General features: G+C 41.3%; 1 protein-coding gene across 2 annotated transcripts in view; it reads right to left on the reverse strand.

The window, feature by feature from the left end:
* Positions 1 to 944: 944 nt before the first annotated feature.
* The window catches only part of aip (aryl hydrocarbon receptor interacting protein), an 89,512-nt gene continuing 74,667 nt past the window's right edge, over positions 945 to 15,789 (reverse strand). Inside the window, exons 6-7 of one of the 2 annotated variants that reach the window (XM_034188410.1) lie at positions 2,128 to 2,357; positions 945 to 2,040 (exon numbers count right to left, since the gene is read on the reverse strand). In XM_034188410.1, coding sequence (XP_034044301.1) covers positions 2,035 to 2,040; positions 2,128 to 2,357 — 236 coding nt within the window. In that variant the 3' untranslated portion in view covers positions 945 to 2,034. Of the gene's footprint in view, positions 2,061 to 2,127; positions 2,358 to 15,789 lie in introns of both variants that reach the window. The other variant, XM_034188409.1, reaches the window with a different exon arrangement.

Genomic DNA, 15,789 nt, shown 5'->3' on the forward strand with positions numbered 1-15,789 from the left:
TTAAGGAAGGTAATTTTAGAAATTAGAAAACGTGCATTTACTCACCAATATAACTAGGAGGCCGTGGTTTAGATGAGGTGTTCAGATTCAATTCTAGCTCAAACACTTCTACTAAGGTGGATTTGAACTTTTTTGTGGAACACAGCGCCAAATACTGTACAGGAGGGACACAACAGTCAATATGTGTCATTGATTTATGGCTTTTTTTCCAACTAGATGTGCAGTATCGTGACGTCATCAATCATTTGTTTGGCACTTGGGGTGTCCAATCAGATTTCAGGGGAGTCCCGTGCAACTCAGCTACACCCATGCCAGGAAGTGTTCAATATTTTGACATTTCCTGTTTCACTGTGGACTCAAAATTTAGCACTTCATGTTTGTCTCAACGTGCCACTGCATTCCCAGGAGATCTTGTGTATTGTCAAACCAGGAAGTGTTGGCTTTTGACTTTTTTTTTTATTTATTAATGGGTTTTTAATGACTTAAGGAGACACAGATAAGCTATACTGTTTACACTGGAAGGTCAATTAATAAATAATAATGGTCATGTGATGTGTTTTCCTGAGCATGATCCAGTTCAAGTACCTCACTGCTGGGGACCCAATTGACTGGATGAGGTCAGCCTGGATGAGGATAGTGAGCAACTTTCAGTAGATAGGCATGAACTGAAGGTCTGCCTTAGTTGTTGACAAATGGGAGCCCTGGTGGTTCTATATGGTGGTGGATTCAGCAACACTGCAGCAATGCATGCTCAATGACCAGACCAGGCTTTGGTGAAGGAAACATTTTCTAATGATGCTGAACTAAACTCCAAGAAATACCCAAATGCACTTTACCCATTGTAAGTGGGGCTTTCTACTTCAGTTAAATTATTGTGGAAGCAGGTGTTGCATGGCAAGAATCTCATTTCATAAACTGGACAAATTGGGTACTGGATCTGAAAACACATTTCTCAGTTTTTAATTTGTAATAAGTAATCCAGTACAATACACTTGGAAATATCTAAAATTCTGCACGAAGACAGAGAGCTTTTAGTTTCCCGATTGTTCAGTTAAATGAAAATGACAGAAAATGTCCAATTGACAGTGGATAACACTGAATAATATAGGCAACAGATGATAGCTTATGTTATACAGTTACCATTTGCATGGTGCTTGAAATAGAAACATACACGGATCAGCCAGAACATTGTGTCCACTGACAGGTGAAGTGAACATTTTTCATCTTGTCACAATGTTACCTGCTAGTGGGTGGGCTACATTAGGCAGCAAATTTAACATTTTGTCCTCAAAGTTCATGTGTTGGAAGCAGGATATTACAACAAAGATTTGAGGGACTGACAAGGGTAGAATTGTGGAAGATTGAGCCAGAGCATCTCCAAAACTGCAGGTCTTGTGGGATGTTCCCATAAGTGGTCTAAGGAAGGAAAACTGGTGACAGAGTCACATGGAGTCCAATTCATGGAGGACCTACCTCGCAACTTACAGGAATATGATCTGTTGCTTACATCCTGGTGCCAGATACCACGACACACCTTCAAATGTGTAGTGAAGACCACGTCTTCATGTGCCAGGCCTGTTTTGGTGGCAAAATGAGGACTGTCACAATGTTATGGCTGATTGGTGTATAACATTACGCAGCCCATTTCAAAGAACTCATTTTTGAAATATTAACAGCATATTGCTTGAAAATTCCACCATACAACGAATAATTGGAGCAGGTGGCCAATGCCTTAAAAAAATACAATGATTTTACTACATTTGACATTTCAAATGAAGTCTAATAAGGTCTGTATGTTTTATTCAGCAATTAATGTACATGTGGGAGGACAAAAATGGCAAAGCAGGAACTCAAATTGCACATTTTCATGAAGAAAAATAATTATGTATACACATGTTCTGCAAGGACAGAGTGGCAGCAAATGTTTTGGCTCTGGTGCATGAAGAAAAAAAAAAAAGACATCACCAATCCCCAATGTTTTTCCTCCATCTTGAAATTTACAGGCATTCTCTCATCCCATCCAACAGTGTGACATCATCCCTGTGAATGGAAGTGAGACACTTTAACACACAAAACACAGTAAAGTTACTTTTAATTTAAAAATTTGTTGACCATAACCATACTGACTGTTGTTGCAGTGGCTGGTGGGGCACTGTGACTGAACAGCCCTTTGTAACGACCCTTGTCCTCCTCCTCCTTGGCACGGATCCGCTCCTCCATAGCCCGGAGCTCCTTGGTCACAGACGGTGCCAGTGATGGATCCAGTTCCAACACTTTTGCAAAGTCTGCTCGTGCTTCTGCCTCATTCCATACTGCAGCATGGGCTTTAGCCCTTTTGTAGAAGGCCTTCACATTATCTGTCAACAAGAGTAATTTACATAAGGAGTGAAAAGCTGCAGTCTTGAAGTTTGAATCTACATTTAACTTCTGATTAAATTAGCAGTCAACAGTTCATGATAGGATGTACCACATTCTAAATTTTCTGTATAAAGCGCTTTCAACGCAGACCACAACAGTCAAAACTTTGACTGTGAATGTCTCCTGTCAAGAGGTTAGGAACAACTGATTCTGATTGATTGGGAGGGTTACGGGCCTGAGGAATGCTCCTGAAAGGCAGCCAGTAATATTCTTGACCCATCTGTCCTTCAGCTATTTGTCATGGTTCATGTTTGATCACATCTTTAGTGTTCATTTTGTGCTCTCTTGGTTACTGTTTTTCTTTTATTATTCTATCGTATTTACCATATTTTAGATACAGTGAATCCTCTTGGTGCTCTTGTTCTGATGTTTTTGTGATGTGTACTTCATTTGCATTTTACTCCCTCTTCACAGGCATGCTGGCTTCTAATTTCATGTGCCATTCATTTTCTCACTGATTTGAGTCACTCACTCACTCATCTTCAACCGCTTATCCGGGATCAGGTCACGGGGGCAACAACTCTAGCAGGGGACCCCAGACTTCCCTTTCCCAGGCCACACTGATCACCTCTGACTGGGGGATCCTGAGGTATTCCCAGGCCAGTGTGGAGATATAAACTCTCCACCTAGTCCTGGGTCTTCCCGGGGTCTCCTCCCAGATGGATGTGCTCCCTAGGGAGGCGCCCAGGGGACATCCTTCACAGATGCTGGCTCCTTTCATTGCGAAGGAGCAGCAACTCTACTCGGATGACCGAGCTTCTCACCTTATCTCTAAGGGAAACACCAGCCACCCTCCTAAAAGCCCCTTTCACTTCGAAGCCCTATTTCAAGTTCTGTTGTGCGGCGTCAGCCCTTTGTAACAGGGTGAAGTGAACATTTTCGTGAAGAGATCATACAGTGGCTTGCAAAAGTATTCAGCCCCTTGGTATTTCACACATTTCAATTTGTTTATGACATTTCAAATACAAAAAGTAAACCAGGCTTCTCAATATAAAAATTTCTAAAATTATCTTCCTTAAACTCAAACAAAGTAAATCTCTACAACCTGACATAAATTAATTAAAAATATAAAGGCTAAGATGATGGGTTGCATAAGTAATGGGCCCCTTTGGTATAATACCTGTAAATAATCAGTTTTATTGCCAGTTTGTTTTTTTTTTCCCAGACAAGTCAGGGGATGGATACATGAACATTTCCAAGTCATTGAATGTGTCTTGGACTTTATTTACATCAGTTATGAAGAAATACAAACAGTTTGGCACTCTATCTGTGTGGAGACAGTTCTGAAAAACTAAGTGACTATGCAAGAAGGAGAAGAGTGAGGAAAGCCACCAAGACACCTGAACAACCCAGAAGAAGTTATAGGCTTTTGTGGCTGTGATTGGAGAAACTGTGCACAGTGCAAGTTTTGGATTTTATATCCCCCGTTATACAGCCTCATGATGAAGTGGAGCAGAGGAGAATTTTCTCAAAAATGAGACCTGAAAGTTCACCTACAATTTGCCAGAAGGTACATCTGTCCAGGGTAAAGATTTAACGGGAAAAGTTCTGAAATAGATCTGTTGATGAAATAAAATTTTTCAGCTTGTTAAGATAACAAAAACAATAAATACTATCACCTTCCTACTTTCCATATTGAATGATCATATAACTTGGATGATGTGGTTAAAATATGGTTGATTTTTGCACACTGGATAAAGTGTAAAAGTTGGTTAGTTTCGCCTATGTTTCTGTGTAGGCTCTCAGTTGTCCAGGTGGTTTCCATAGTAGAGAAGCTTGAATCTTCGACTGGACAGGGTTGCTTGACGTGAGGACGTTTCGCTTCAAATCACAGAAGCTTCCTCAGCTAAAATTCTTGCTCTGGTAGTCTGACTTCTGTCTTGACTCTTGTAGAGAAGAATAAACCAGAAGCCAACAAAAGCTGGAGTTTTTAACCTAACTAGACCCCTCCTACCGAGAGGCCGACTGCTATAGGCTAGTGACTAAACAATAGCTCTAATTAGCACCTATTGTGCTCTAGTTAACACTCTCCTAATGATGGGATGGAAGCCTCCCCTGATGGCTCCCTTGATGACTCTCCTGATGACGTGAATGACTCATTACCATGAACAAAAGACAAACTGCTTTGACCTGAGTACCCCATTGTAAACAGGAGACAAAGCGTGTCTGAGACCCGCCCCCCGGTTAAGGCTGGGTTTCAACTGTTTTACAAAGAATGCTTCTTTGACACCTCTCTCAAACCATTTCTTCTCTCTGGCTAAGATTTTAACTTCCTTGTCCTCAAACGTGTGGTTAGTGTCTTTCAGGTGGAGATGAACTGAGATGACTGAGGTCCACTGGCGACCTCTCTGTGGTGCTGGTATAGCCTCTTGTTTAAAGGTTGCTTAGTCTCACCTATGTAGTGTTCATTACAGTTTTCCTGACATCTGATATAATACACTACATTGCTCTGTTTGTAACTAGGGATCCTGTCCTTAGGGTGAACTAATTTCTGTCTCAAGGTGTTAACCGGTTTAAAGTAAACTGGGATTTTGTGCTGTCTGAAGATCCTCTGTAGTTTTTCCCCTACTCCTGCTAAATAAGGGAGAGACACTCTTCTTCGTGTCTCCATCTCCTGTCTATCTGGTCTCTTTGTTTTCTGGGACTTCTGCACTTTGTCCAGGGACCATCATGGGTACCCACGTACTGTGAGGGCTTTCCGTACAAGTTGTTGTTCTTTAGCCCTTCCCTCTGCAGTTGTGGGCACCTGTAGGGCTCTGTGTTGAAGAGTCCTGATCACCCCGAGCTTGTGTTCAAGGGGGTGGTTTGAGCCAAAGAGCAGATATTGGTCAGTGTGAGTGGGTTTTCTGTAAACCTCTGTCTGGAGCTGCCTGCTCTCTCCAATCGTAACATCACAGTCCAAGAAGGCTAAATGGTTGTTTCTGGCATCCACACATGTGAACTTGATATTGGAATCAACCAAATTGATGTGTTCTCTAAAGTCCTCGACCTCCTGTTGCTTGATTTTAACCCATGTGTTATCGACATATCTGAACCAGTGACTGGGAGAGATGCCCGTGAACGACGTCAAGGCTGTCTTCTCCACTCGCTCCATGTACAGATTGGCTACAATGGGGGATACCGGAGACCCCATCGCACAACCATGGATCTGCCTGTAGTAATTCCCCCTAAACAGGAAATACGTGGTGTTAAGACAGATCTCCAAGAGTTGGCAGAAGTGGTCTGGTGTGAGTTTGGTCCTTTCAGGTAGAGACACATCCACTAGAGGCCTATTGTATGTAGCACAGATTCCATCACATATAATTTGGCCAAGCACCTCAAGTGGATTTTGGCTCCTCTAGTGGGTAACTCAGACCACCATGTGGAGAACACACAAGATTTTGTGAACAAGATCAAGGACCTGCAGCTAGAGGCAGATGAAACTATGGTGTCATTTGATGTGACTTCGTTGTTCACCTGCATCCCCACCGCTGAGGCCATCTCAGCTGTGAGGCAGAGACTGCTGGAGGATGTGTTTACAGAACACAGCTTACAGGACTTTACAGAACACATCAATTCGGTGGATTCCAATATCAAGTTCACACGTGAGGATGCCAGAAACAACCATTTAGCCTTCTTGGACTGTGATGTTATGACTGGAGATTGCAGGCAGCTCCAGACAGAGGTTTACAAAAAACCCACTCACACTGACCAATATCTGCTCTTTGGCTCAAACCACCCCACTGAACACAAGCTCGGGGTGATCAGGACTCTTCAACACAGAGCCCTACAGGTGCCCACAACTGCAGAGGGAAGGGCTAAAGAACAACAACTTGTACGGAAAGCCCTCACAGTATGTGGGTACCCACGATGGTCACTAGACAAAGTGCAGAAGTCCCAGAAAACAAAGAGACCAGATAGACAGGAGACGGAGACAAGAAGAAGAGGAGTGTCTCTCCCTTATTTAGCAGGAGTAGGGGAAAAACTACAGAGGATCTTCAGACAGCACAAAATCCCAGTTTACTTTAAACCGGTTAACACCTTGAGACAGAAATTAGTTCACCCTAAGGACAGGATCCCTAGTTACAAACAGAGCAATATAGTGTATTATATCAGATGTCAGGAAAACTGTAATGAACACTACATAGGTGAGACTAAGCAACCTTTAAACAAAAGGCTATACCAGCACCGCAGAGAGGTCGCCAGTGGACCTCAGTCTGCAGTTCATCTCCACCTGAAAGACACTAACCACACGTTTGAGGACAAGGAAGTTAAAATCTTAGCCAGAGAGAAGAAATGGTTTGAGAGAGGTGTCAAGGAAGCATTCTTTGTAAAACAGTTGACCCAGCCTTAACCGGGGGGCGGGTCTCAGACACGCTTTGTCCCCTGTTTACAATGGGGTACTCAGATCAAAGCAGTTTCAGTCTTTTGTTCATGGTAATGAGTCATTCACGTCATCAGGAGAGTCGTCAAGGGAGCCATCAGGGGAGGCTTCCATCCCATCATTAGGAGAGTGCTAACTAGAGCACAATAGGTGCTAATTAGAGCTATTGTTTAGTCACTAGCCTATAGCAGTCAGCCTCTCGGTAGGAGGGGTCTGGTTAGGTTAAAAAACTCCAGCTTTTGTTGGCTTCTGGTTTATTCTTCTCTACAAGAGTCAAGACAGAAGTCAGACTACCAGAGCAAGAATTTTAGCTGAGGAAGCTTCTGTGATTTCAAGCGAAACGCCCTCACGTCAAGCAACCCAGTCCAGTCGAAGATTCAAGCTTCTCTACTTAGTTTCGCCTACTTAACAGAGTTCAAGCAAAAGCTAATCAAGATTATACACCGTTAGAGTATTTAATGATTGGATTTATTGTTGTGAATAATTTTTGTGGTGTTGGTTTGAAATTTGTGTGGGTTGGTTCTTTTCTGTCTGGGAAAAAAAAAAATTCAGATTGACTGCTTCAATTGAACATTGCAGTATTTGGCCAATCTTGCCTCAGTAATCATGAATGAGCTACTGTGGAACTGACCAATTAGATCAATGAGTTCCAGCGGGTATTCATAAACTTGTTTGGAAACAGGCTCATCTAGGCAATAAAGGCTTTGGGTTATAAACCATTTCTATGAATCAGTTCCCCAGTAGACATAATAAATACTGCTAGAAGGTTAACAATTGTTAATTGACTGGTCAACTAATTATTTTTTGATGAAATAACAGACAGAAGGGAGCAGGGGTTGTGGTAGATTCTCTGTGGACTATTAAAAACAGATTGTGAGACTGTGAATTAACACCCAGTTCCTGACCTCCGGGCCCCAAACAGCCTGGTAAAAGGTTGGCGGGAAAGTCTCCTATCAGGGTACTGTAATTAATAGTTCCTTTGAGTCCTACATGTATACATGTGTATATAATATGCTGAGTGTATTGCTTGTTTGTTATGCTTGCTGCAGTTGTGAAATTCTATTCTTAATCTAAGGTGCTTGAAGAGAAGCGTCTATACACACAAATGCTGAGGGAAGCGCTAAACTTTTAATCCTCCTCCTCCTACTCCTCCTCCTCCAACCTTGCCAATTAAATTCAACGTTTTATTTTTTAGAGTGTGGTTTGTTTTGGAAACAGAGTGTGATTAAAACACTCCAGCCAGAGAGCAGAGCAGAACGTTGTATGATATGTGGACAGAATGTACGTGCAAGTGATAGTTGGATTAAGAATGTTGGAAGAGTTGGTAGTGTGTGTGTGTGTGTGTGGTTACATGAGGGTGTGGGTGGAGGGGGACGACAGTAAAGCAAGGTTAACAATTGTAACGTGTCTATAGTGCTCCTGTTGGAAGCATTAATATTGGTGAGGGTGAATTGACAGCAATAAAGAAGCAACAAATATTAATAACTCAATATTTTGATCCTCCTGTGTTTTGATTGGGACAATATGAACTTTTATGGGATGTTATTAACCACTGCTGAAAATCAAACAAGCAGCTGCAGGCTTTCGTAAAGAACCGATGGGGCGCTTATTAATCATTTGATGTATGCCTTGTTCAGTTTTTCATTTATGTCCATTTTATTATTGTTGTTTCAGTCAACAGATCTATTCAGAGCTAAATTACTGGTGAATTGACAATCAATTCTTATCACTCATTCAATCAATCACTTTTTATAATTCTTGTAAGAACCATCCTGAAGGTACCAACGTTTCAGGCTATGCTGTCGTCTCGGCTGACACAACCTTTATTGCTCAATCTTTACCAAATTGTCAGCCGAGGCTACAGAGCTCATAGCCTTGACCGAGGCCTGCAAATTAATGAAGGGAAAGAGAGTGACTATATACACTGATAGTCAGTATGCCTTCTCGACAGTCCATGTTTTTGCCCAATATTGGAAAAATAGAGGGATGATTACATCATCGGGGAAACCAGTTTTACACAAAGATCTTTTGCTGTCTTTGATACAAGCAGTCCAGCTTCCCGCAGCCGTTGCCATTTGTAAGTGCGCACCAGTCAGGACCCCGTCTCCTGTGGTAATTGTTTTGCAGACGAAACTGCTAATGCTGCAGCCCAGGGGACGCTGATGGTCCTGCTTTTGGCAACTGACAAGCACAGATTTACAAATTCTTAAAGCTATGCAACTTCATGCTCCGGCATCTGAAAAAGCTCTTTGGGAGCGTCATAATGTCCACCAAAATGCTGATGGCGTATATGACTGATCCGCGAACAAACCAGTCCTGCCCCGCAGCCTTTTCAGGCGGGCTGCTGTTTTGAGTCATGGGCTGTGCCATGTCTCAACGGGCAGGATGGTTGGACTGGTTAATGATCATTTTTTAACGTTCGGGTTTCAGGCATATGCAAAAAACTACTGCAGAGCATGTTTAATTTGTGCAAAACATAATCCGTAGGGAAATGAGAGGCCAAAACAATGGAAATTTCCAACACCTCAATATCCGTTTCAAATAATCCACATGGACTTTATTGAATTAAACCAATGTGAAGGGAAAAAAAAAAAAAATATATATATATATATATATATAGCTTAGTACTAATTGATGCATATAGCAAATGGGTGGAGGTATTCCCCATTAAACGTGCAGATGCTCTGACAGTCGCAAAGATTCTTTGTAGAGATATAATCCCAAGACATGAGATACTTGAAACATTGTACAGCGACAATAGCACACATTTTGTAAATAAAGGCATCCAGCACTTAGCAGATCACTTGAGAATAAATGCAGGTTCAGTGGAAAGAACAAATGGGACAATTAAAAGTAGGCTCAAGAAGAAGAGAAATTGGGTTTATTGTTTGGATTTGGCGAAATTATACATGCACATAACACCCAGCTCAGAGACTGGCTTTATGCCATTTGAAAATTTGTATGGCAGGCCCTATAGGTTACCAGACTTGCAGAAAATAGCAGGGCCTGATAGTGAAGATGAGGGATTAGTCGATTATATGAGACGAGTGTTGTCTCATAAGAATGTCATACACTGCACACTGCACTACACTTGCAGAGAGGTCATCTTGGGTGCATCTATTCCACTGGAAAAGACAAAGATACTTGAAAGATCCTGAACTGGACAAGGGACACGACGTGTAACAGTGTCGGCTGATGGCCTACGGGTCCAGCAATGGCTGGAGGTGCGTCTAACAACAGAGAGAGACCATGACCAGAGTGTGACCAGAGAACAAAGACAAAGACCAAAGTTGAACCAGATAAGACACCTAAGCCCCATCCAGGGTCCTGAGGCAGACGGGAAACCAGCTACAGCCGAGGAGAATCCTATAAACATAAACCAGGATTAGAAGTAGACAGACTACAAGCTTGAAATAGAGCACAGAAGGAGACGGTGACCAGACCAGGAAGAGAAGTCGATGATTCTGAGCCTTTGAGGATAGGAGACAAGGAGGTCCTATCCTATTCCGGTGTACCTGCGTTTAAAGAAACGTCAAGAACAGGACACAGTCAAGGCACATGACACATTATTTTATTTCCAACTGCAGCATGCCTTACACATACAGATGATAGTATGCATATGTACATCTGAAGGGAAGCAACATAAAAAAAAGTTCCTGATTCCCTCAGTCCCCAAAACACTGATTTGTTGAACTGAGACTTTGAAGTGTCACCTTCAGTCCCTAAGCCCAGAACTGTCAAACTGAACGTTTGAACTGTCACCAAAGAAAGAAGCTATCCCCAAGACCAGAACTGTTGACTCTCTCTCTCTCACTAAAGGGGAAAAAAAGGAAAAAAAAAAAAGGAGAGGGAGGGAGACAGAGGCATATCAACAGGCTGTTCAAAGACTGTTTAAGCTATGGAAAGATTTGCTGCTAGAGCAGGTTGCAAAGTGCACACTCTGCTGATGATTTTGACGATTATTGCTATAATTGTGCCATTACTGTGTGGTGGTATGAAGAAAATATATGACCCGCGTTACAATTCAGATCAGAAGGAAGTGAAACCACGATGAAGTTTTGAGTGGATGTTTGATACGCCACGTAATCCATATCAGATGAACATGTGGTACAGATATGCTAAGTTTTTGGCTAACGAGGTACATGTGAACAATTGTTATGTGTGCTCATTGATGCCTGTCTCTGCTGCACACCCAAGTATAAAACCTGTACCGCTCTTGAATGTCAGCCTTTTGTTTCCACATGCAGTAGCATCAGCAATTGATCCCATGGTGCTTAATCAATCAGTTCACTGACATACAGGCTCTCATATAACTACCAAGACACCAAAAAACATATCGTTTAAAAATTTCTTAGCTGCAGAAGGCTCACTTGAAACACCTGTGCACACTAATCTTTTCCTTGATCCCGAATCTCGACTCATCTGTTATGCAAACAACCAGCCTTTGTTCTGTGGTCCAATTACCAATTTGGGTAAGGTAGCTAAGCCGGTGTGTGAAGTCATTTTGGGGCTGTGCACTCGCCTGTCGGATGGAAGCTTTAATCATACCCAAGCTCACTATACAGGTAAGTGTATAGATTATTTCCAAGCGCCGGACCTGATGGGGACTTATGCTCAGGTGAACATGTACTGGTTGTGTGGCCACAACGCCTTCATAGCCCTCCCCACGGGATGGACAGGCAGATGTGCCCCAATAACCATGGCTCAGCACTCCTATGTCGTAGCCGCTCACCTCTCGACCAGTCATCGTTTTAAGCGTGACTTGGCTCCCCATGACCCTATATGGGGAACAGACGTGCCCCAGGACGCAAAGCTGTGGTCTACAGACCAGAAGGTCCTGCTGTCACTCTTCCCCTGGGTGGGCATGGGCAAGGTCATGCTACGCGTGGAGACGCTAAATTACCGATTTAGCCATTTTGTGAACTCCACTGTTGAGGCTCGTAGAGCCATAAGGGTGGAGTTGTCAGCTCTGAGGATCATGGAAATGCAAGATCGAATGGTTTTGGATCAATTAACTGCAGCCTCGGGAGGGGTGTGTGCTATGGTGGGAGAGAGCTGTTGTACATTCGTCCCTGATAACGATGACCATGGCGGATCCATAAGTCTGGCCATCCAGAATTTGACAGTGTAAAGAAGCACTGTGAGTAAGGGTTTCATTTCAGGTAATGGCTGGACCTCATGGCTCTTTTCTGGATCATGGTATCACATCCTCTTAAAACTACCTACCCCAATTATTGTTCTGCTGGGCTTACTGAGTGTTATGATTTGTTGTATAATTCCTCTCGTTCGATCATTGGTTCAACAGATGATTTCCACCACAGTTGACGGTTTGCTGCTAGATCGTGATTACATTGCTTTATTGATGCTGATTCATGTCACCCTAATTAGATGGGGAATAATGATGGTTAAGTACATTGTTTCCTCTGAGTGTAAGATTTTGATGTTTCTACAAAGATGATGTTGAGAATGTAGACATTAATTTTGATAAACAGGGGGGAAATGAAGGGGAATTTTCAAGATACTTAATTATTAATGTCTTTGATCCTGTCTTACACACACACACAAACATACATATACACATATACACACATATACATACACATATACACATATATATATATATATAAATATACACACATATACATACATATACACACATATACATATATATATACACACACATACATATATATATACACACACATATACATACACACACATATACAACCACTGAAAAATTATGGAATCACCGGCCTCGGAGGATGTTCATTCAGTTGTTTAATTTTGTAGAAAAAAAGCAGATCACAGACATGACACAAAACTAAAGTCATTTCAAATGGCAACTTTCTGGCTTTAAGAAACACTATAAGAAATCAAGAAAAAAGATTGTGGCAGTCAGTAACTGTTACTTTTTTAGACCAAGCAGAGGGAAAAAATATGGACTCACTCAATTCTGAGGAAAAAATTATGGAATCACCCTGTAAATTTTCATCCCCAAAACTAACACCTGCATCAAATCACATCTGCTCGTTGATATTGACCCTATGCCATGACATTGACCCTAGGTGTCTTTTTGCAAGGAATGTTTTCACAGTTTTTGCTCTATGGCAAGATGCATTATGATCTTGAAAAATTATTTCATCATCCCCAAACATCCTTTCAATTGTCCAAAATATCAACGTAAACTTGTGCATTTATTGATGATGTAATGACAGCCATCTCCCCAGTGCCTTTACCTGACATGCAGCCCCATATCATCAATGACTGTGGAAATTTACATGTTCTCTTCAGGCAGTCATCTTTATAAATCCCATTGGAACAGCACCAAACAAAAGTTCCAGCATCATCACCTTGCCCAATGCAGATTCGAGATTCATCACTGAATATGACTTTCATCCAGTCATCCACAGTCCACGATTGCTTTTCCTTAGCCCATTGTAACCTTGTTTTTTTTTCTGTTTAGGTGTTAATGATGGCTTTCGTTTAGCTTTTCTGTATGTAAATCCCATTTCCTTTAGGCGGTTTCTTACAGTTCGGTGACAGACGTTGACTCCAGTTTCCTCCCATTTGTTCCTCATTTGTTTTGTTATGCATTTTTCGATTTTTGAGACATATTGCTTTAAGTTTTCTGTCTTGACGCTTTGATGTCTTCCTTGGTCTACCAGTATGTTTGCCTTTAACAACCTTCCCATGTTGTTTGTATTTGGTCCAGAGTTTAGACACAGCTGACTGAACAACCAACATCTTTTGCAACATTGCGTGATGATTGAAGAGTTTGATAATCCTCTCCTTTGTTTCAATTGACATTTCTCGTGTTGGAGCCATGATTCATGTCAGTCCACTTGGTGCAACAGCTCTCCAAGGTGTGATCACTCCTTTTTAGATGCAGACTAACGAGCAGATCTGATTTGATGCAGGTGTTAGTTTTGGGGATGAAAATTTACAGGGTGATTCCATAATTTAATCCTCAGAATTGAGTGATTCCATATTTTTTTCCTCTGCTTGGTCTAAAAAAGTAACCGTTACTGACTGCCACAATCTTTTTTCTTGATTTCTTATAGTGTTTCTTAAAGCCAGAAAGTTGCCATTTGAAATGACTTTAGTTTTGTGTCATGTCTGTGATCTGCTTTTTTTCTACAAAATTAAACAACTGAATGAACATCCTCTGAGGCCGGTGATTCCATAATTTTTGCCAGGGGTTCTATATATACATATATATATATATATACATATATAAACTCGTAGCTTAAAGCAGATAACCCGTAAGTTGGAGAGGAAATGGCGTCTCACTAATTTAGAAGATCTTCACTTAGCCTGGAAAAAGAGTCTGTTGCTCTATAAAAAAGCCCTCCGTAAAGCTAGGACATCTTTCTACTCATCACTAATTGAAGAAAATAAGAACAACCCCAGGTTTCTTTTCAGCACTGTAGCCAGGCTGACAAAGAGTCAGAGCTCTATTGAGCTGAATATTCCATTAACTTTAACTAGTAATGACTTCATGACTTTCTTTGCTAACAAAATTTTAACTATTAGAGAAAAAATTACTCATAACCATCCCAAAGACGTATTGTTATCTTTGGCTGCTTTCAGTGATGCCGGTATTTGGTTAGACTCTTTCTCTCCGATTGTTCTGTCTGAGTTATTTTCATTAGTTACTTCATCCAAACCATCAACATGTTTATTAGACCCCATTCCTACCAGGCTGCTCAAGGAAGCCCTACCATTATTTAATGCTTCGATCTTAAATATGATCAATCTATCTTTGTTAGTTGGCTATGTACCACAGGCTTTTAAGGTGGCAGTAATTAAACCATTACTTAAAAAGCCATCACTTGACCCAGCTATCTTAGCTAATTATAGGCCAATCTCCAACCTTCCTTTTCTCTCAAAAATTCTTGAAAGGGTAGTTGTAAAACAGCTAACTGATCATCTGCAGAGGAATGGTCTATTTGAAGAGTTTCAGTCAGGTTTTAGAATTCATCATAGTACAGAAACAGCATTAGTGAAGGTTACAAATGATCTTCTTATGGCCTCGGACAGTGGACTCATCTCTGTGCTTGTTCTGTTAGACCTCAGTGCTGCTTTTGATACTGTTGACCATAAAATTTTATTACAGAGATTAGAGCATGCCATAGGTATTAAAGGCACTGCGCTGCGGTGGTTTGAATCATATTTGTCTAATAGATTACAATTTGTTCATGTAAATGGGGAATCTTCTTCACAGACTAAAGTTAATTATGGAGTTCCACAAGGTTCTGTGCTAGGACCAATTTTATTCACTTTATACATGCTTCCCTTAGGCAGTATTATTAGACGGTATTGCTTAAATTTTCATTGTTACGCAGATGATACCCAGCTTTATCTATCCATGAAGCCAGAGGACACACACACCAATTAGCTAAACTGCAGGATTGTCTTACAGACATAAAGACATGGATGACCTCTAATTTCCTGCTTTTAAACTCAGATAAATCTGAAGTTATTGTACTTGGCCCCACAAATCTTAGAAACATGGTGTCTAACCAGATCCTTACTGTGGATGGCATTACCCTGACCTCTAGTAATACTGTGAGAAATCTTGGAGTCATTTTTGATCAGGATATGTCATTCAAAGCGCATATTAAACAAATATGTAGGACTGCTTTTTTGCATTTACGCAATATCTCTAAAATCAGAAAGGTCTTGTCTCAGAGTGATGCTGAAAAACTAATTCATGCATTTATTTCCTCTAGGCTGGACTATTGTAATTCATTATTATCAGGTTGTCCTAAAAGTTCCCTAAAAAGCCTTCAGTTCATTCAAAATGCTGCAGCTAGAGTACTGACGGGGACTAGAAGGAGAGAGCATATCTCACCCATATTGGCCTCTCTTCATTGGCTTCCTGTTAATTCTAGAATAGAATTTAAAATTCTTCTTCTTACTTATAAGGTTTTGAATAATCAGGTCCCATCTTATCTTAGGGACCTCGTAGTACCATATCACCCCAATAGAGCGCTTCGCTCTCAGAC

This window comes from Thalassophryne amazonica, chromosome 15, assembly GCF_902500255.1.
Source record: "Thalassophryne amazonica chromosome 15, fThaAma1.1, whole genome shotgun sequence".
In the NCBI taxonomy this organism is placed as follows: Eukaryota; Metazoa; Chordata; class Actinopteri; order Batrachoidiformes; family Batrachoididae; genus Thalassophryne; species Thalassophryne amazonica.